The sequence below is a fragment of the Phlebotomus papatasi genome, chromosome 2 (assembly GCF_024763615.1).
Source record: "Phlebotomus papatasi isolate M1 chromosome 2, Ppap_2.1, whole genome shotgun sequence".
NCBI classification, from domain to species: domain Eukaryota; kingdom Metazoa; phylum Arthropoda; class Insecta; order Diptera; family Psychodidae; genus Phlebotomus; species Phlebotomus papatasi.
This window is the reverse complement of record NC_077223.1, coordinates 16,904,628-16,928,180: the sequence shown is the minus strand read 5'-3', so window position 1 is coordinate 16,928,180 and position 23,553 is coordinate 16,904,628. Positions and strand designations below refer to the sequence as shown.

The 23,553-nt window shown below is 33.2% G+C and overlaps 1 protein-coding gene across 6 annotated transcripts in view; it reads left to right on the top strand.

Annotated features, from left to right (window-relative positions):
- Positions 1-23,553, top strand: part of LOC129802822 (IQ motif and SEC7 domain-containing protein 2) — a 107,736-nt gene that overhangs the window by 73,429 nt on the left and 10,754 nt on the right. For 5 of the 6 annotated variants that reach the window (XM_055848928.1, XM_055848929.1, XM_055848926.1 and 2 more), the window contains 3 exons: positions 7,674-7,916; positions 21,124-21,471; positions 21,563-21,908. In XM_055848928.1, the coding sequence (XP_055704903.1) occupies positions 7,674-7,916; positions 21,124-21,471; positions 21,563-21,908 (937 nt within the window). Of the gene's footprint in view, positions 1-7,673; positions 7,917-16,960; positions 17,480-21,123; positions 21,472-21,562; positions 21,909-23,553 lie in introns of those variants that run through there. The other variant, XM_055848930.1, reaches the window with a different exon arrangement.

Sequence of the window (23,553 nt, the reverse complement as noted above, 5' to 3'; positions counted from 1 at the left end):
ATTACTTTCTTTCTAGTTGCTTTACGTGTAGTGCTTCAATTTTAAAAACTAAAATCTGAAGAGAACTAAAAAGTAATAAATTAAAAAAAACTGCTAAATAAAAATAAACTGAAATTAAAGTTTTTTATAAGATGGTAATAAAGAAAAAGATATTGAGTTTATTTTCTGAATCTTTATTTCTCATCACATATTATTTTAATTTTTTAGAGTCCGTTCAATTGTTGTGTTTTAAAATAAATTCTAATTTTATTTCTTCATTTAATTTCTAATTATTCTGTTATTTTTCTAAAAGTATATTTTATACTCTTTTTTTTGTCTGAAATCCACCTCGTTAGCCCTGAAACTGAACTAAACTCTATATGGTAATAGCCCAAATTAATAAAAACAATTTATAGAATAGAAAACGCTTGCCTTACTATTTCTTGCTCAGCTCTGTTGAAGAAAAGTATGTTTTGTTATTTTTTTAGTAACTTGTTGGGTATAAATTAGTCTCAAAGGGATTTTACCATGTTTCTCTCTCTCTCCCAAAAGTCAAATGACAACCAAATGTGCCGAATGAGGACAAATTTTCAGAGTTTTTCACTTGTAAAACTCTCCTACATAATCCCGGGTATCATGGAGTGTGAATAATTCTGGTAGAAAAATTGCCTAGAATTCTATTGAGAGAGACATGTATCGGAGAAACATGAAATGTTTATGGTGATCTTGGACTTAAGAAATTCGATGGACCACCCAACACGTATTGGAACCAATTAATTATGGGCCTCTTGAGAATTTTGTTCAGAAGGATGCTTTTGTTGTGTATGGATTTTTTTTTAAATATTGTTTTCTGTGTGAAAAAAATCAAATTTTCCACTCTATTCCATTTCATTTCAACTCAAATGTGGCTTTTTTATTTGAGGGTGGTAAGAGGTAAAAAAAAACACGCTGAAACCTCATAAAAAGGACAAACAGTGAAGGTCGTGTTCATTTATACGAAATCATAAAGTCTTGTTTACCTCCAAGGACCGTGTAAAAAATGTTAATGGTCTTATGGGATGGTTCATGAGAGGCTATTAAAGAGATTACTTTCGACAATTGTCTTCCTTTCGTCAGCGCCTTTAGAAGATATAGGAGAGGATGGGGCAGTCCTACACAAATTGAACTAAATTAATGTTTTTGATTTCAAGGCCCTATTATCAAGCTCCATTTCTTAAGTTCGGGTTTTATGAAAATATCATATAAGAAACAATTTATAAATATTAATTTATTGTTCTAAAAATATACATAAATCTAAAGATGTATTTGTGTGGAGCTGCCCCATCCTCCCATATGGCAATTAAATCAATATTAAACAGCTGCTATGAGATCTCATGTCTTTCTCCATCTCCATTCTTAAGGAATAACAGAAAGATTCTTCATCTTGACGACACGTTTAGTATTATCTCAGACAGTGGTTTCGGTGTTTCAGAAAGAGAGTATCGAATGACGACAATTTTTGTGTAAATTATCTCTTTTTGCTCTCACTTTGTGTATTTTCTTCATCAACAACTTGAACATCAAATAATGAGTCAGTCATGGTAATTTTCATTAACCACCTGACAAACACTTTTTTTCACAGTAGTCTATATAGATTTTCGCCCAATCAGGAGCTCATATGTCTGGGATTTTTTTTCTCCAATGGCAATTATCTTCCCCTTTATCCATTTTTTATGCCATCTTGTGCATCGAAGATCCGAGATTAAATTCGAATAAATTTGTGCCTGTTGAATAATATTCGAAAAAAGGAGGAAGATGGTGAATGAAAAAAAATTGGTATAACACAAAGAGATTGTAAGGCTTTTGTCCGATGAACAGCTGCTGTCCCTTGAGGAGGCGAAAATAAAACATCAGACACATCAACAAAAAGCATAACAGAGCAGAAGCAATGAAGATTCAAGACAAGGTAAAGGACCCAAAATCCTCAACCAGACAAAAAAAACTGATTCAATTTTGGGTAGAAATTCCAAGTTACTTTTTATTGCAATTCCCTCGACAGTTGTTGACATAGAAGATGAAATTTGCAACATATTTCCTACAATTTGGTACTCTTACATGAAATATTCTCTGTGCTTGGCTGCCGCCCCTCGTGAGCCACGCGAGATTGTCTTACACAACCCTCCTCATCATTTCAATCCACGAAAGTCGTAAATGTATGATGGAATTGCTCCCCAGAAATCTCGTGTATCTTCCTTGTGTACTTAAGAGTTTAGAGTTCTGAAAGTTTGATTCGAATCTTGAAAGTTTCGGTAATATTTCCCAAAGATGTTTTGTAGGTGGTACGTAGACTATATGGGTTTAAAGGCTAAGCGAGATACCTAAAACGATCTTTAGAATAGAAATTTAACCCAATTCCTGAAAGGCCTTGCATTTCAAAATAGGCAATTGCAGATTCTTCAAAATCTCTGATTAGATTACAATGGAAATGTTTTCGAAAGTGTTTTAAGAAATCTGAGATGATTATTGAATGTCAAGGACCTGTTAAGTAACCTACTTACTTACTACTTTGGGATGTCCCTTTGGTGACATATTGAATCGAACTCTATCGTTTGTAATCCACAGACTAGCCGACTACCAAACCCGGTGGGCTTATTCCCTTTTGGCATCTTTGATGCCACCATATCATCCATGGAGATGGCCTGCCCCTGTGTGTGGTGATGGAATAACATCACAGCACTACCACTTCCCTCCCTCTTGCACACATTACGGACAATAAGGTTTGCCACCTCTGACTCATGCTGCGATCATGGGGAAGAGGGGGTAAGAACAAAGAGACGGACGAGAGAGTGATTAGTCTCCGATTGATCACCAACCTGAAAGGACGTGTGACGGGTGTGCAGTCCAGAGGGAGTGAGTGGTTGGAAAAGGGGAACGGGTGGCAGGTTGAGATCTCGTCCCTGACCCCTTCTGACCCTCTAAATACTATTGCCCTGGACATTAAAGACGTTAATCCCCATCTGAAGTTTACACGTTTAGTACTTAGATATCATTGGACAAGGCTTTGAAGTCCTTTCTGATCTTCCGGATTCTGAAGTATATTTTGTCTACCGTGGGTGATGGTGACTACACCCTTGTTTTTCGTAAGCTTTTCAGTAATCCTAGCACTCAAGGGTAATTTTTAGACTATCCGTGTAAGTGCCCTTATGGTCTTTAGATTATCCTTAAGTACTTGAATTAAAGAGAAGCTTACGAAAAGTAGGGGTTCAAAGTTTCCAGCAGAGTACAACGTCACCCGCAACTACGGGATATGAAATAGCTTCATTTACTAGACTTTTACTTAGAACACTGTTGAATTATGTAATTGTACTTGGTGTATGAGGATTAATAAGAGAGTCTATCTAGCCCCTATGTTTTAAATCTTACTATTAAAAGAGCTGTGGACTTTCAAGACATGGGTGTTAAATGTAGGAGTCTAAAAGAGATTAACCTAGCGCTAAAGCGCTTCATACATTCATTTATTCATTTTTCACCTTCTTATCCCTAATGTGGTCTGTGGTTTCCGGGTTAGAGCACTAAGTTTAGGCCTCTACGGCTCTTTTTACGTAACTACCTCAGGAAGCTTATCGGGGTCTAAGTCGGTCGAATGAATTTCCCCATGGAAAAATTGCTCTCAAATCTTAGTCGCAGTAGATAAAAAGAAAACCTAATGCAGATTTGGAACATCATGGCTTTAATAGTAGTAGAACTTGGTGTAGTTCTTGTATCGATACTTGCTGTGTACACCTGTGCGAGTCTTTGCCGTATAGTATTGTTGTCAAGGCAATTGGTGGAAGTCGGCTTTCACGATGGTTTCGTCGTCCATTAAAACACATCTTTCAAAACCTTTAAGAAGGTGATCATTCAGCTTTCTGGACCTTGTTTTGGCGGACTGTCGTTGCATATCTGCACAATGAGGTATAGGTTGGGCTTTATGTGTCACTAAATCATTCTTCTTCTTAATTTTATGAACTAAGTAGTGTGAAATACCCGTCTTTTTGGCCACATTTCGGAGGGATAGAGAAGGGTTCCTCTTAAAGTACCCCAGCATCTTTTTCGTCGCGGTATTGAATTACAGGCTTCTTACCACCAGCTTGCTTTCGAACAATCGTCTTTGTATCCTTGAATCGCAATACTACCTTTCGGACTGTTGAGTGCGACATTCCGGTGAGTTTTCCTATTTCTGCATAAGTTGCATTTGGATTTTGTAGGTAAATGTCAACTATCTGTTGTCGGATTCTCTCCATCTTCTTGAGATATCTCAACCAAAACTCAATATTTTTTAACGAGAATGGTATCAAAATGAAACTAATGAAATGCACTAAAAATGACAACTGACAAACAAAAAGTAAACAATAGTTGAAACTATCAAAATCATATCGAGTGTTGGGGAAATTCAAACGATTCCACTCTTTATTTCAAGATGTTCCAAAGTTTGATCCTCAATTCGTTTCAACCACCCGGGCCTGGATCTACCCTAATCAGTACTTAATGATCTTACGTTCTACGTCATAATGACATTTGTTTGTGCATCCTGTCCTCGTCTGTTTAAAATGCCTCCTCGTTGTAAATCATCCAAGTTACGGACTTTAATCACATTTTGCAAAATTTGCAAAATTTGCAAAATTTCACAGACACCCTAATGTCTAACGTAACTTTAAAAGAAACACCTCTGTTTTCATCTGTGGAAAACAGGAAAATTCTGTTATCATTCTGTCATCACCTACCTTCAGACACATATCTTTCCATCGTGTGGTAACCCTCCTGTTTTTCGAGAAAATTAATTCGTGTGTAGCTCACCTTTTATCATTTGAGGGCCTCGTGTGTTGGTGGAAAGTGAGAATGAAGGAGAACATGAAATGCACGAAAAATTCAATCTCTTGTACTAAATAGCAGGGGCCTGAAAAAAAATACGATGGAATGGGAAGCAGCTGGTGCTGAAGAAAACGGCCAGATGAGTGAAAGAAAGAGAAAATCCACTGAGGATTCCGAACAAGAAGTGTTCTTCAGGAGAGGGCTTCAACCCAAATGGCTTAGTTACTGTTTGAGCCTCGTTGATGTTCCACGCGTTTTTCCGTGGGCAAAATTCGCGCGGTATTTTCTTTAGCCAAACTTTGGAATACTTTGGGGAGAATTTGTGGTATTCTTAAAGTGTGATAAATATTGTGATTGTGGAGTGAGAGATCCTGAGGGAAATCTCACCGAAGAATATGCTACTATTTCCTATTTGTTTCAAGTAAATACTGAAGAGTGCTTGAGTTAGGAACTGTTTTATGAAAATAGTTGAAAAGAACACTTTTTGTTGATTTTGCCTGTGTTCTTTGTGTTTTTTGTTTGAGTTCTGAACTTTTGCAAGAATGATCATTTGCATTTCTGGATTTATAATTGGGGGAAGGTAGCAGAATTATATTTTATTTTTTTTTCTAGACTTTTTTGAAATTGAGTTGTTGAGCTTGCTTTATTTTCTTCTTTTACGTTGCTACAAACAAAGTAATAGTTCCATATTCATTTCCATTTGATCAACCATGTAGAACGCAATCGAGTCAGTAAATTACAATGATGACAATGTTAATGTCTCTTGGCTTATGTGTCTGTTGTCTCTGAAGGTATAAAAGAGACATCTGTGCCATCGGATATTTAATTAATTTTGTATCATTAAAATTGCTTTTGAATGCAAAGAGCATTGCTACATATTGTGAACACTGTAACTAAGGGAAAATTGTCCATTTGCCTGTATTTTTCACCTCAATATTTCTTTAATGTGAAAGCGACTCAACTGTCCAATATTTTCACAATGAATTTCCTCATTAACGTGCACCAGATACTCCCATTTCGAGATGAAGGGAAAGACGGAAAATTGCCTTTCTGTTTGACCAACAAATGAGATTATGGCAAGAACGTTGATTTCACATCAATTTCCTACAAAGTTTCTTGTGGCTTTTTTGTGAGCTCTCTAAAGTGTGAAAAATCTCTAATAACCCGGTGAAGCAATTAAAATAAAAACTCTCCGAGTTAAATAACATCGAAATTGTTAGTAAATTGTGAAGGTGAAATAAATTAGATACGGTGGATTCATCAAAAATCTGTCGATTAAAAATCAGTTTCGGAATAAGGAGATTAAAAAGAGTATATATTGAAGGTTGAGAAACTCTTCTCAACAAATTTTCAAGGAGAAGCTGTATAGATAAATTAGGAGGTGGAGATGGAAGATTCCCAGAAAAATATCCAGGAGAAAATTCAATTAAGAGAATTTGCCAATTTTGAGGAAGATGTTTACTAATTGAATTTTCTGTCTAAATGAAAAGTTTTAATACGATTTTGTGAGTGAAAATTCAAATGGTTTTTCAATGATTTGATTTTCTTCCAAAGTACTTTGAGAGGTTTTAGCTTAGCAGAAAATTATATACATTTACTATGTTGAAAATTTTAAGATGAAAATGTGCTTTAAGAAAGATCCTGTTACCTAAGAAAATTTCTTTGTCTCCATGGTATAAATAATCCTAAGTAAGATTATTACCCTCACAATTTTTTTGGAAAAAATCACTCCAAAAAGAAGTAAATTTTACGTTGTTAAAAATAGTAGGAGAAGGCTGTAGGAGCCTGAAAACGGGCTCTATTGGGAGCAATTTTCGTTAAAAGTTTTGTTTTTAAAGAAATTTCCTGTAGTCCTGTAGGTCGAAACGTCAACATTCGGTCGAAAATTCAATTTTTGATGAAAATTGCTCCTAGTGTGTAGAGGCCTTTACTACAAAAATTGTTTTTAATTTTATTGAATGCATAAAAAAGGGTTTAAGGATCTTTTGGAGCTTGCGATATGTAATTTTTAAAAAGAATTACATAAATTCTCATATACTGGAAGGATCATATAAGGATTACCTATATGATTTAATTGCTCTAAAAAAATAACTTTGAAATGGATTATAAAAAACCTACTCCCTGGAAAATGGCCTTCAAAGTTGAAGCCACTTTCTCACATTCACATACAGATTCGTATGGAAATTTTTCTGCACTCTTGACCGTTACACGATATATGTCACAATTGAGGTATGCCTTGTACACAGGACTCTGTGCCTTGTAAAGGGGGATAAATATTCTATATTTCCATCTAAAAAGTTTTTCGGAACCCGAAGTATAAGCTGAGTTTGGAAGCAATTTATGAGTTCACTTCAAACAGCTCCATATAAAAAAAAACCTTTTGCCAGGGGGTAGTAAAAAACAAATCATATATTACATTATGAAAAACCTATAAAATTGTTTACTATTTAGAATTGTGAGACTTTAAGGCACTGATAAGCCTCCAGTGTGAGACCGTTTTATGATGATTTGCTAAAGGTCGGACAATGCATAAATTCGGACACACCTGAAGTCGGACAATTAAAGGCGGCTTCAGCACAAAAATGCATGTAAAATTAGGCTGCTAAAGTGCCCGATTTGCCAAATTTTACCCTATTTAACTTCAAATAATTCCTTTATCTAAAAATTGTTTTATTTTGTTTCTTCAGTTGAATTTAATTGCGAAGCAAATCTCGTGAATTTATCAGCGAACTTTTATCACTTTGCAGAGGCTCTTATTGAGTTTCTCAGTTCTGTCATTAGCTGCTCAATAAAGACATTCCCTTTTAACTTGATGGATATCTTTGCGATGTTTTCCTTCTAATTAGATTTCTCTTTGTTTGCAGTTTCCCCCAAAAAGTGGCGGACCGACAGTCGCCGGCTTATGCGGTGCAGGGCAACACTGGGGGGTATGTTTACCTTCAGCAACAGCATTATGCTCCTCCGCAGCAAGTTGTCTATCAGCACCAAATCTGCCCGGCCCAGCAGGTGATTCACTCGGGTCACCAGAACGTCCAGACCACCCTCCACAAGAAGGGCTCCGTACGCAATGGTGGCGACGTCCTGAAAAGGACAAGAACACAAAATGCGTAAGTTGAAATTCTTTTATTTTTAACCGCCAAAATGTAGTGTTAAAAAAGCAAATTAAGAGTGAAAACGAGATGTTTTCACTGAAAATTAAATGCTCAACGGAAATTATTATGAGCGTTTATTAACTATGCACAACAAATGAATTTCACTCGAATAGCCAAAAATGAAATACAATTATAAAAACATAAAAAAAAAAATAGTGAAACATTTCCTCAATGACCAAAACAGAGAAAGAGAAACACGTGACTGAGAAAGGTATAACACAAGAAGAAAAAATTAACACAAATATTTACCAGAGGAAAACACAAGGCAAATAATTTTTTCATGGACAGTTTTGCAAAATAATAAATTGTGAAAGATTTCTTGGAAAATGCTTGGAATTTGTTTGCTCATAGAATATGGATTAAATTTCAAATTTGGCAATTTTTCTTTGAACAAAAAAAAACCAATAATAAAAAATCTGGGAGCTACTCAAAGAACTGATTGATCTTCCTCCCTCAAAGGCGTATCCAACATTTTGCGATAAATATTACCTTTTTTATTTTGCAATTTTCACAGCTCTTACGCAAGACAATCACTTCCCGAAATTCAACAAAAAAAAAATGTTACTAAAAATTTCTTACCTTTCGTCACTTCATGTGTTGTTATTTCGGCTTTTTCACCGCCAAGAGTGAGAGCTAATGTTTGAGGGGCTTTTTTTCTGGTGACTAACTCAAAACTAAAACACCATGCAGAGACAGAGACAACCTGCAATATTTCTGTTAATGGACACGAATGAATTATAATTCCTCTGACTTGCCGTATTATGCAATGTTGGACTTTTTTTTGTATGTTTGTGCACAGTTTTAAACATTAGGGTGACTTTTGTGTTGTGTTTGTCGCGCTTCATCCTCAATTTCCTTCCGTAGTGGATGTTTTGAAGAGCTCCGAAGCCATTTAGGAAGTTCCAAGAAATTTTCAAGAGAGGTTGACATGGAAAAAAAGTGAAAAACAGTACGATAAGAGGTTTGAATAGGGGCTTTTAAATTTTATAGGGTAAAGATAAATTGAGATGTTCTTTGAAACACTGCGTGAAAGGTTATCAAGATGTTAAAAAGTGAGTTGAAAATTCAAATTGAGATGATTATTGAGGGAATTTTAAAAATGTTAATAAATTTTTAGAGAGAAAACTTTTATTGATTAAGAAAATTTTCAACGAGCAATAAGAATTTTCTTGGTTCATACGAAAGTGGTCCTTAGAACAATTTTATTTAAAATTTAAATCATAAAAAGCTAACGTAATTAATAAATAAATTTTCTGAATTGTCAACTTTCTTATACAAAATACATAAATTGCTTTTCAGACTTGAAACTCAAATTAAATTAAAAGAGAAAACAGAGACACTGAAGAAGTCCCGGCTGTCTTTACTCAAATATTCAACTTAAATTTTCTAACAGTAAATTTGTTTAAGTCTATATATTTTTTTGTTTTGAAATAATATTTAAAACAATTTTTTTTTTAATTTAAAAGCTTATAAATTGTTATCCAAATATCTTGTTTCAATTTTTAGCATTTTTGTTCAATTAACGAGTATTTTATTTGAAAGTATTTTATTTTTATTTATTTATTTCAATTTTATATTCTGAGTCGTCGAATTGAGGCTTATCGTAATGTAATTTGTGAATCTAAATTAAATCACAATAAGTTTCAGTTACATTTGAAAACATAAAATTCCGAATTCTAAATCTACCCCAAGTCAAGGGTGCCCCACTTCCCTATTGAGGAAATTAATTGAGAAAGGACTGTAGGGTGGTGGCATTACTTGTGGCCGGTCTATACTTATAACCACGTCGCAATTTTTGTTAGAAAATGATTCCAAAAACCAAAAAATATGTGATGTGCTATTAAAACACAACAAATATTTTTAATTTTGAGGTTTTCGAAATCATTTTGTGACATTGTAAAGTGTTTTACGAAGTGGCCATAAGTAAAGACAGAGGCCACAAGTAATGCCGCCACCCTATTTAAATACAATACTAAATTTTCAGTATTGGTTCAAATAACGACATATTCATTTCAGGTTCATTAATTTCTATTTTAAATTTGAATTGAAATTGAAATTGAATTTAATTTTAATTTCGATCAAAAAAATTCCACGAAACCGAAATTCACATCGCACTCTTTCTTATATGTTTTGCATATGGCTATTTCATTCTATCTAGCGCACTTGGATCAAACAGATCAAACAAAATTGAATTTGATCAATTTGCTCAGTTTGTTTGTTCAAGAGTAAAAAAGAGTGAGTGAAAATGAGATAGACATTATATAAAACATTTGAGAAAGAAAGGGATATGAATTTTGAGTTCATAAAATTTTCCTGATCCAGAAGATGTCCTAAAGCTATTAAAAACATATGTTAAAATAAAAAAAAGAAACAATTGAAAGGATGTAAATGGTTGTCAAATGGCTCCGGCACACATTTTTGATCAAGAAAATTTCATAAAGTCAAAATTTACATCCCTTTCTTTCGTAAAGGCTCTGCTATTTCTATCCTACTCTTTCGCGCTCTTCTTCTTCTTTTAAACATCACACCAAATTAAATTTAGTTCAGTTCAGTTTTGAGACCGAAAAAGTGGGAGAGACTTATGCAAATCTTTTTTAGAAAGAAAGAGATGTGAACTTTGATTTCATGAAATTTTACCGATCTAAAAGGTATGCCAAATGGCATTGAAAATAATTTTGTTGAAAATTTATACTTTAAACTGAAATTTAGAACAATAATGGTTTTCCAGATGAACTCTTAAAAATCAGAAATAAATAAATACAATTTTTTAAATAATGCCTTAGTTTTGTTTCTAAGCAATCAGTATTTTTAAATTTAAATTAAATAGAAATCGGAAAAGTAATTTGTTTTCTCACGAATAATTCATTCAAAGAAAGTATTATCCCCTGTAATAATTTATAGTTGTTTCAAGTCTATGTAACTCATTTGAAATATCATAATTTTTATTTTGATTTTAACTTCTTTATTATTATGAGTTTCCTGCTTAGTGGAATATTTCTCTAGAATAAAAAATAATAGAATTATGAGAATTATTGATTTATGTTCCGATTTTGATCTCCGTTGTTTTTCTTAACTTCTGTGTCTTTACAATCTGTTGATTTATCCCAAGAAACTCTCAAGCCGCTTTTTAGAGATATCTTAATGATAATAAGAAACATGTGAAGTGATTAGCCTTTTTTGGTATGTATGATAATTCTGTGTGGGCGGGTTGAAAAAACGCTTGGAAAACATTGTTTCTGTTGATGGTGGAATTTCCAGTGTTATCTGTTGACGATGAACAGATTGTGTTAGTCTCACGCAGTGTCAACAAAATCCCAATTGCTCGTCTCTCCAAATTACAGAATAATTTTCCCGCACCAAAGTCTTATCACATATCACCTGATAGTGCACAGATGTTGGCATAAGTTTATGCAGTGAGTGTTCCTCTGGAGCTTCTCTCGAGCTCTCTCTCTGGTGATATTCTAATTATTTTATTGGACCACGTCTCATCTATGGTTGTCCTATGGCCCAAGAAATGAGGAAAATCGTGTTAGATGTGGCTTTTGTGTTGATTGAAGTGGATGGCAGATTCTTCACCATGATCCGTGGTGGATTGAAAAGTTTCTTAGTGCCTCTTGTGATATTTTTCCAACAATTCATCCTTAGAAAGTGAGTCTCACTGGAGCTTTAATCTTGAGATGCAGTGACTTGTGATTTATGGGGAAATTTCTTGAATAGCGCGGGAGTGGTCGTTTTTCACACTGACTGTCAACTTCCCCCTCTGTCTTTCTTTTCCGCGCGGAAAATTCAATCTCTATGCGTAAGACATCTTGCATGGCACTTTTCCCCTCATTTCTCACACACAAGAAAAGATTATTTTATCCGTCACGACGATCGTCGAGAAGCGTCGTAAGTTTTTGGGACATTTTCCTCTTGGAGATGTCTCCGTGGGTGCAGTTTAAAGTGCGACACCAAAGAATTCGGTTGAAATTGTTGTGTGAATTGGTAGTTTTTTTTTTGGGATAAAAGGATGAAAGAAGTGTGAGAAGATGTATAGGAAGAAGTTTGTGAATAAGACGGAAATTATTCAAGAGGAAATAGACTGAATTATCCTTCCTCTGGTGGCCAAGAATGTCTTTGTTCCATTTGATAATACCTCAGACGGAAGTAAAATATCCCTACAGCAGTGGCATGAAAAGGGCAAAAAGGACACTTTTTACCGCCAGTTTTAAATCTCTGTATAAAGAGCTATAACCACTTTTCGCTATTTTGATTAAATAGTTTCATATTGAATAATTTTGTGTGCAATATTTTATTGAACTTAGGCATATTGAAGAACACTTAAGAAATTTAGTTAGCTATTATAAAGTAAGTTACAAATCTGAATCCTTTATTTGTTCAAAATCAACTTAAACTTTAAATTAAATTTCTTTCCTAAAAATTGTGTTGTTTTAAAAGTTTTAAAGCAGTGGCGGATAGCGGTGATAATAGTGGCCAAAAGTGGTAACAAAAGGAAAATTTTGCATTATCAAGGAAAATATTATCTTAAACAATTTAATATAGCAAAAAATATTGTTTATCGGTTCTAATCAAATTTGGTTATTTTTAATGTTCTGGCGAAAAGTGGTTAAACTACCATATTCTTTTATAAAAGATTATTGCCAAAATTGTTTTGCGGTGTCAGATGAAAGTGATGAAAGTGTTCTTTTTACCCTCTACAGAAGAAGAAATTATTGTCTGTACAAATTTCAGTGGTCTATTGAATTTGTGGCCTGTTTATCACCCACAACTAACAATTTTCCCACACATTCTGCAAATCTATTAGAGTGAAAATTTTATGAGTCACTACTGGAAACAAAGACATACTTTTTCTTTACTCTCTCATCATTTGTACTTTTCACTGAAGGGGAGATCTCGTAAGAATATTACGAGAAGATGCAGAGGAAACGTCTAACAATTCAATTGACTCATTCATTGTTTATGTTTTTTTTTACTCATGGATTTTGTAGCTTCAAAAGAATCGAAGGAAGTTTTGTAAGAATCTCTCTTGTGGATATTTCCTCGCGGATGTTTCATGGGGAACAAAAATCAAAGTTCTTTCATTGGAGTTGCGTGCTATTTTTGGTAGAAAGATGCCCCTTCTTACTTGTCTTTGTCCCCATCGATTGCGCTCATTAAATTCTTCTCGTAAAATCCTTCATTAGGCGTCTGTCTTAATTTTCAAAACTCAATATTGCTTCTCAGACTCTTAATTAGATCGGTTGATTGTTCCTTAGGGGTGAGTTAAATTATATACCAGTTGTTTTTGAATTTTCAGTAAATGATTACGGTTTTAGTGCTTTTAAGGGAGTGTAAGGGCCTTGACAGACATGAGGATTAGCCGAGAGACGGCTTACCGTAATTATATTAGAAATAATGGTTAAAGTGCATTTCCATCATTTTCCACTAAGTCGTCTCTCGGCTTAAGTCGTAAGTGTGTCTAGGGCATAATACGCTAGACTAACTTACGGTTTGTGCCGAGAAACTATTTAGTGGGAAACTGATGGGAATGTAATCTATTCATTATTTTGAATAGAATTACGTTAAACCGTCTCTCGGCTTAAGTCGTAGGTGTATCCGGCATGTAAACATTTAAAACGTCCGTTGCCGTCCTACCGTTGCCCTATTCTAGAACGAAACTTTATGCTACACTTTTTCAGAAACACCTCATGATAATTACTTGAGTATATTTCAAAAATATCTGCCTTTCACCATTTCGATTGAACAATTTGACATAACCTAACAAGATCATAAATTTATCCAACATTTGATAAATTACTAAATAATTTTTGAAATGTTTTTTTTTTCATTTATCATCCTCAGATGTTTAAAATCGAAATTGACTTCCGTTTAATAGCATTAGTTTGGAATTTTATAAATTTTAATTAAACTTAAGATTCAATCTTTGATTTTATCTTATAAAAACAACAGTAGGTTTTATTACTTAAATGAATTTTTTAAATCGCTTAGTCGTATCATCTTAAACTATTAAATATCCTCTGGTAGCTCTATAACAAGCATTTCTTCAGCTCCAGTGCTCGTGATAATTAAATGACTATCACGTTTCAATTAACATTCATCAATTTGTAAATCAGTCAAGAAGGAAGTTGGATTTATCTGTATGAGAATTTGCAAGTAAAATTGACCTTAAAGAAAATATATCTATAATAATATACTTCCTAGTATTCCTCACAGTTTGCTAATTCGTCCTTTCTAAATTTCATCTCTATACCGTCTTATTTGTTTCAGTAATTAGAATAATTCACAATTTAGGAAGATATTTGCAGACATACTGTCTGAAGATTGAGCTTGCAAATTGATGGATTTAGCGGAGGAATTCCAAATTCATTCAATGAAACTTTAATAGTATAAATTCAAGGTAGAGAAAACATTTGTTTTGATTCTCTTGCATAGTGATTTACAAACAACCGTGGATTTTTTTCTTGGTGATGGAAATAATGTGGCTTTAATGAATTAATAGGTGGTCTCTAAGTGGTAAGATCGCATCATCAATTATCTCTGAATTGTTCAACTTTGTAAAGCTTGTATAGCTATTGCCCATAGATATTTCCGTGAGATTTTTTTTAATATCTGAAGAGTTTCTCACATCAGTGACATTTTCATATCAATTTCCTTTGCGGTTTTTCTGGGAAATTCACTTTCGCCGTGAGGTGAATGTGAAGTTTTCCACTCTAACTTTCACCCCAAAGTGTACACTTGATAAGAGTTATACGCTCAAATGTTTGATCTTATGTTTAACCACGGCTCATGAGTTTCAAATGTGCAAAACCGCATATTTAAATCGAAATATTTCATAACCCTAGACTTCAGGTGAGAAATTTATACTGGATATCATTTACTCATTGCTTTCAGGCCAAACAATTAAGGGACTAAAATTTAGAGCTTCCGGCTTCTGAATAAGTATCTAATTCCGGGAAAAATGTGCACTTTATTGCACGATATCCCTGCACTATCTTGTCTGAAAAAAATTGCAAAAGGGATCGTTGTAGAGTAATGGGATTCCACTGAGCTTTCAAGACATCTTCTGATCCTTCCAACATTTCCCTCCAACAAAAATTGAAACAAAAATGTAATTTTCCAAAAAATACAGCTAATGAAAAGTACCTAGACATAATTTTTTTCTTGAATCGTACGAGTAAGGAAGACCCAGGACCGAATTAGTCAGCAAATAGAAATCTTTGCGTATAATTTGTGAAGAAAATTTCGAATAGGAATAGGAGTAAATGGGGCACCTTTAAAATAGGATACCTTTGAAATCATGCTTTTTTCTCCTATTCTTAAATAGAAGTGGACCTTACCGTGATATAATTCAGCTTTATAAACCAATTGTGAAGCTAAATTACATTTCGATAAGTCTTAATTACTTTTTAAAATAGGGGAAAAGGGGCGAATTTCAAAGGTACTCCATTTCAAAGATGTCCACTTCCCCCTAGAGTTGTTTACTCTTGAATTAATAATGGTTTACTCAATATGCTTTCTAAAGCAGAAAACACACAACATTGTCTAATTCTTCCTTTGATTAATTCTCAGTTGTGATCGACTTATTAAGCAAGCTTTTAAGCATTTAATAAGTACTTAATTTAATGCAATATTTTAATTTTAAGTAGTTGTAGAACGTGTAGAACAATGAACTAATTAGCAAACGTATGAAAATTAGACAATTCTAGAAAGATCTTAGCTTACATTGTACAAGGCTTCACTTTTGAAAACATAAAATTTATGGATAGCAATTTAGTATAGGGGAAGACTTTCAGACTTCACACACATTCTGGCTCCGAACATTTCATATTTTTCCATATTCCTTTAAGGAATCTAATCAATCCATGGCAATATATTTCAATAGCTAGTCTTAAGTAAGATATTTGCTGAAAAAAAATAGGTGAAATTCAAAAAAGAAATATGAAGTGTTCGCAACCAGAGTGTGTGCGAAACCTAAAAGCCTTCCCTTATAGGAAATATGTTCTATAGTATACTTTCAAATAGCCAGTATTCAATAGAAACTAACTGGACTTAGTTGACTTGAACTTAGCTTATAAAGTTTTGTCAAAATCAGGAGCCTATCAAGCCTAATAAAAAGTGAAGCTATTTTTCACTTTTCCTTGTAAAAATTTTGCAGATACTGCACAGCGACTTAAACAAATTTGTTCGTAGTTCTTGTATTATTTCGGCGAACATTATGACATACGTATTTTTAGATAGCCTTTAATACACGATTTCAAAATATATCAAACTGATAAGTCAATTCTCTTTAGGAAAAAACTTGCCAATAGTCTTCAGTGTCTTTATGCAAAAACTTATGGAAAAATGAAATATCGAGAGGCCCCTGGTCAAAATAGTCTTGAAAAACTTCAGCTGCCTGACCCTACCCCAACCTCCCTTACTCTGTACAATACCAAACACAAGTTTGTGAAAGAAATATCGAAAAAGATATAAGTTTTGTAGGATTCAAGCGTATGCGCTCATATTAAAAAGTGATTTCAATATTTTAGGGTTAAACTTTATTCTTGAAATAAATTTTTCCATGTAGGTGGGGTAGTTTCACACATCTCTATAATTTTTTAACGCCTCTTTCCAAATAAAGTCAATCTTATAATTTTTTGTTAGTTTTATTTTTATCTTGGCTATCTTAAAATCACAATTCTTAGATATTAAGTTATGCTTAGTTTGAAACTGCCCCACTCTTCCCTACTATCGATCATTTTTGAAAGTTTTCCTATGAAAATATTTCCAATAAGTTGTTTTTGTATTGGCTTTGTCAGAATTATCAGGTGAAAATAATCACGTCAGCTGTAGAAATAGCAAAAGTATATCTCACAAAATTCCTATTGTATCCATTTTTCACAAATCTTATCTCGCGATAGCATGAGTGTGTTATCAGGTAGTGCTAATTTTCAGAGTCTTTGAAGTCTTGTCTAATAAGTTTGGGCGGTAATTTTTGCCGTGACATATAAAATTAGTTCGATTGTTGAAGTTGTCTGGGCTGGGAGTGATTCTTCAAAAGTAATACTGTATTTACTTAAATCCCATTTAAATTACGTATTGTCACGTGTTGACGCAAAGCAAGTGTTTCCTCAGCAATTTCCACAAGTGTTGAAATCTTGGGAAATCCTAATGCACAAGAATAATGTATTAACACCATCTAAGACTAAATGATCAATTGTTTGATACATTGCTGTGGTATTATTGTTGGTTGGAGGTGGATATAGTGTGGTGGTTTTTTTTTGGGTGGAGAGCGATTGTCTCCAAAACTATTTATTTTGTATTAAATGGAAGACAGTGTCGTAGTGAATGGTGCTTCATGAGGTGAAAAGTAACACAATGCCCCCAGAAATATCGTCGTCGTCGGCGCCAATTCCGGCGACAAGAAACGATGTCGGGAGGAGTATTTCACTACAAAGTGCAGTTGCAGAAGACCAAGAGACAAATAAGCACCCATCGCGCCTTAAGAGTGGAACAAGAGTGCAAATTAAGATTATTTGGTAGGTGCCCCCCTAAAGTTCCCCCTCAAAATCTCGAAAATAATTTGTTTGTGAGGTGTCCCAAAGAAAAATATAGCATCCCACTTGTTCGCCAATAGAGCTTCACTAATGAGATTTTTTCCCTGGGTGATGAAACCATGACAAATATATACCTTTCGAGATATAAGTGTTAGTGTGTGGAAATCTAAGCAAATGAGAGATATAAATGATGCTAGAAAAGCTTTTGGAATGAAAGAAAAAGAATTGTGTGATCTTTCTGCTCTTCTAATTTTAGTCACATTTCCCTTATAGAAATTTTCATGGAATTTTTCCTACCATAGAGTGTATCTGAATCTTTCACTTTCTCTCTATAAAATAGACCTCGTGATGGTAGGTTTAAAAGAAAGAGCGTAATCCAAAATATTGACATACTAAATGCAATGAGGGAGTAATTTGTGACTGAAAGTGCGATAAAATAATTGATTATATGAGTGACTTTATAACGTAATTTTGTCAACAAAATTTCACTCTCGAATTTCACTTTCTTCCGGATTAAAGTATGTATTTAAAATTTCAGGGGGATTTAATTTATCCCATTGGCTCTGATGATATAGAATGTTATAAAGTTCCGGTCACGTTTTGAAAGTTCAAAATAAAACTCATAGGATTAAAATTACCAACATTAATTCCTATTCATTCTATTCGCTACACAAGTTAAATACAAAACGTTTTATATAATTTAAATATTATACAATACTTAATAAAGGGAGAAAATCATATTTGATAAGTTATTTTATAGAGAACTTTAAAGTAAAGAAAATCTCGTGTAAATATCAGCAAATGGAAAATTTTATTTGTCCTACAAATGACTAAGTTTGTGAGACTTTTTCAAAAATATCGTTAATATTTTCTGTACAAAATGCAAATTACTATAAAAATTTTGATTTGAAAAAATGTTTATATCTTATTTCAAAATTAACCATCTCATGTTATTTTGGAAGGTATAATTATCTGTTAATAAAGAAGAATCTTTATAAGAGGGATACGTGGATCTTGTATACCTCTTCTAAGCTGGATTGTTTAGTATTTGAATGAAACATTTTTTTTCTTGATCACAACTTATTTCACAGGATGAAAAGTAGTGTAAAACACTCCGAAAATTAAATTACCTTTAGCTTTTTTTATATAAAATTCTCGTAGAAATCAAAATGTCAATATTTTTCCAAAAATCATTCGTTCAAATACGATTCAAAAAACTGTCCTTTTAAAAGAAATTTTTTGTTTTTTTTTTTTAATTTCGCAACGTTTCAACGACTGAATTTCTAAAATTTTTAAATGAAAATATCAGAAAATATTATTCTTTTAAATATGCTTAAGTGGTTTTATTATTTATTTTTTTTTATTACGTTAAAAAATAGAGAACATGTAGGGGAGACTGGGGCAAAAAGTCACAAATCGAAAATTTCAAAATTCAGTATCTTGCAAGGTAAAAAAAAAATAACGGCACAAATTTTTTCTATAGATAGCCTCCATAGACCTTTTTCAATGTCGTAAGTTTCTAAGAAATTCAAACAAGGAATTCAGAAAATAAAAAATATCGAAATTTTTAGCCCTATTTTTGAAATATTTTCCTTGCAGAAGATAACAATTATTACCTACTTATTTTCCAAAATTGATGCACTGGTGAATATTTTCTAAATAATTTGAATCTTTTGAATACGAATCCGCTTTCTATTTTATAATTTCACAAAAGTTCTTTTCTCCAGAAATCCTTTTATTGAAAATGGCCATTTGGGGTAAAAAGTAACAAAAGGTATAGAGCAAAAAGTAACAAAAAAAGCGAAGCAATTTCTGATACCTCACGCCGAAAGAAACATTATCATGTCTCGCCGCTTGTTGTTTTCATTGGTTAAACGATTTGCAGTCCTTTGTGTGTTTTTTTCTAAAATAGCTTGAAAAGCGCTTTTCTCGTTTTCTCACTTTTCTCGCAGAGAAAACGGTGTTTTACAAAGGTGTAGATGAATAAATTTTCTATGAAAATATGTCCTCTAAGTATTTTTTTTCAAATTTACGAAAGCCTGTAATGAAGCGAATCAAAATATGATAATACCCAATGTCTGGTACTATTTACCCCAGCATTTTTGAGAATAGTCATAAAATTATCTTTTAGAAATTGGCTCGATAAACGTATTTCTTTACAAAATAGATCAAAATTACTTTCTTAAAGTTGTAGAGCGGTAAATTTCCTATAAAACTGCGCTAATTAGAAATTTTTGAAGCGCTCGAGCAGCTTGTAAAAAAATAAAATATCCGTTTTGTGACTTTTTACCCCAGTCTCCCCTACTTAATTTTAAGCCTGTGACCTTTAAAGGCGTTATGTGGGTCAAAAGGCCTGGAAAACAGCATATTTTTTTCTATTTTTTTAATATTATAAATTTATATTTAAAATCTTAGTAATTCAACCGTTTGGGCCTGATATTCAAAGACTTAGAAGAAACTTACTGCATGACCCACGTAACCCGTTAACCCTTTAAGGACGAGTAGGACTCCGGTGTACTAAAACCAAAAACCGTTTTTTCTGACTATTTAGAAAAATATACTTAATAATCTCACTATTTTTTAAATTATTTTTACTAGCAATATCTTGAGATCTTCTTGATCTTCTGTAAAAACGTTCCTTACTTGCCAAAATTTTTTAAGAAATGCTAAAAATAAATAATTGATTAAACCTTACCATCCTAAAATATGTTTTTTTCAATATTTAAAAACTCATTTTATATGAAAATTTCATTCATTGTTTTCACAGAAAGTACTGAAACTTTAGAAATTTCAGACGATGTGCAAGAATACAATTAGTATTCTATTAGAATAAGAATACAATTAATACAAGAAGAATGAATTTAAAATATTAAAAGCAAAAGTACATAAAAATGCGTTAAAAAAAAAACGAATTATTAAAATGTATTATGCCTAATTAAAATATGCTTATCTTCTTTAAAAAAAAAAAGAATAACGATTTCACCTAAGATAAGTGAATTTGTTTCTGCCATTTTTCGTTTTTCTTTTTTATTTATTTTAATTTATTTATTTATTTTTATTTTGTAAAAGTACCTTCTAAATTCCGTTTCTAAACTTAAAACTTCAAAAATACCTTCTACTAAATATTTCGATCAAAAAAATTAAATTTTTACTACGAAATTATTGAGTATTAACACTAAACCTACCGACCGTTTCTGGTCGTTTTTCGGTCAAATGACAAACCGTGGTAGGGTATGATACTCAACAAGTTTGTCTTGGAAAAGAGCAAAAAATTAAAATTTTTAACACTAAAAAATATTTTAAGAAATTCATAAAGTTTTATAGTGACGTCTTAATTTTAAACCGGTCAATTTAATCGGGTCTTGGTAGGTTTAGTGTTAATGCGTTAAAGCAAGTTCTAAAAAACATATTTATGAAAAGTATTTTAGAAATCAAATTGTTTATTGCTAATACTATTCACACTATTGTTTTTATTTAATTTATTTGATATAGAAAATTTTAAGAAAATTCCTAAGCCTAATTTATTTTATATAATGGACTTTTAAGGCGTTAATTAATCTGCCCAGTATATAAAGCTTCCTGAATGTTCGAAAGTTGAATTTAGTGAACTTTATTTTTCTTTCCAGGTACGAATTGTCCCAGGATTTGCTGGAAAAGCAGATAGAACTTCTGGAGAGGAAATATGGTGGTGTTAGGGCACGAAATGCCGCCATAACGATCCAGAGGGCTTTTCGTCACTACACCATGGTGAAGAAGTTTGCGTCCATCACGGCCATGGCCAAGGCTGAGAAACGTCTCAGTCGTCGCGTTCCGGGCCAGAGTCCTTCGTCATTTACGGATGAGAATGGGCAACTGATAACCTCCACATATGTGGACTCTGACGCCCCCGTGAACTCGGGCGGAGTCACGGTGAACATGCAGCAGCAGCAAATGCAGCAAGGGCAACACAGTCAGGCGCAACGTGTCTGTGCCACGTGAGTGTTCTAATTGCATTTGCTTATGGATTTTTTTTCTTTATTCCTATTTGTTCTATGATTGTGTGTGGTTTTTTTTCTGTCTGAGCAGAATAACGGCATCCCCGACGAGTCAACAGGCGCAGCAGTGTCGCGTGGCGCCAACGAGGTCCATGTCCCTGAGGGAACGACGGAGTCTCGATGCCAGTCCCATTCCGCGAAGTCAGTCGGGAACGACATCACCCATGCCGGCCACATGTTGGGCACAGGCACAGCATCAAGCACACACTCATCCGCACGTGAATGTCCTGCACGCCGAACAGCATTACTACAGCACACCGGCAGCTGTTCAGTACCATCAGCCAATGGGGATTCCTAGCCAGTATCGCCAAGACGAGATGAGCTTCAATTCCAGCGGACATCTAGATGCATCTTCACATTCCATGAATGTGTCCTGGGTAAGTCTAATTTACATTTACCTATTCTGTAAATTCTCAAATCCTTTTTTTTGACCGACCTCCCATTATCCGACTATCAATTTAGCACTATTAATTTACTTGCGGCGATAAAGTTTTTTATTTGTTTAATCGAATCGATGTTTTTATTTAAAGAATTATCCTACAAAAAAATTCAACAATCGAAAGTAAAAACACGCGTCCTTATGAAAAGCTCGCCTTCCTGAATGGTTTTTTTTTCAATGGAATAATAGAATTATATCGAAAGAAAATATAAAAAATGAACTTTTTTTTCTACTGTTGATTTGAAAAATTATTTTTACGAATAAAATCAATAAAATACTCAGGGGAAAGTAGCCTGCCTTTGATTGCGACAGCCTTTGAATGCTTCAATTTTTCTCTTATTTTCCAAAGCTAAAATTCCATTTTGTTAATAGAAATTAATAGAAAATAGTTAATAGTATTAATTATAGTTCACAAAATACAATTTTTACTTTGAGAAATAAGAGAAAAATTGAAGCATTCAAAGGCTGCCGCATTCAAAGGCAGACCATGTTCCTCTACTTTGAAATATTCATAAAATAGATTTAACTTCTGTTCTTCTGTCAGAATTTGATCACCATGAACAATCTTCTGAAATTCCACAAGTTCTACTAACATTGAACGTATAGGGAAAAGTACTCTCCCTTAGAACGTTCATGCCTTCGAATAATGTGAATTTCTTCTACTTTTCTTCACATAATTATCAATAAATTGATGATAAACTAACTAATATTTAATACATATAAATAGGTCTCTTAGGAGAACTAAAAGTTAATTCATATAATTCGAAGGCATGAACGTTCGAAGGGAGTGTACTTTCCCCTACATAAAACGGCCACTAAGGGCGCTATATTCTACCTTCACAGAATATAATAAAATTGCTTAGATAAAATACAGTTTACTTATAATTGAAAATTCTTACAATCTTCAAAACATATTAACAGAAATTCAGAGCTTATATTGATCAAATCGGTATTTTACTGCTTACAAAGTCAGTGCCATTATTATTTATTTGTTGAAATGTAAACGTGCATGTTTAATATCAACTTTATCCTATTTTTGAATTTATGCAACATTGTAATTTCTAAGCATCTTCTAAAACAGATCTCTTTTGGATTGATTTATAATTATTTATTCATTCTTTAATTAAAAAAAATATTGTTTGGTTGCTTTGAAAAGGAAATAATAATACAGTCAATACTCACTCAATCGGCTCTTTTTCAATCGGGCGAAAAATTTTCTTGACAATTTTCACGTTTAATTATCAAACTAATTCGCTCAAATTCACTGTAGTTCGTCCTATTTTATCGTGATTCTTTATAATTGAGCGCTTTTTATGGAATTTACAAAGGCTTTGACGCTCAATTCTATCGCTAAACCGGATGATATTTTGCCCCATATTCCCGATTGAGAGAGAGTCTACTGTATGGGAGATCCGGAAGACCAGAGATATTTCGACAAGGGGCTTGCTATTAATCCATTCATTCAATGTACTAGAAATAATTGAGATAGAATGCTAATATTTGGAATTAGATTTTTGGAAATCAATAAATGATTTAAAAACGAGAAAAGAAAAGAATTATCGATTATGGAGTCGCGGGGAGCT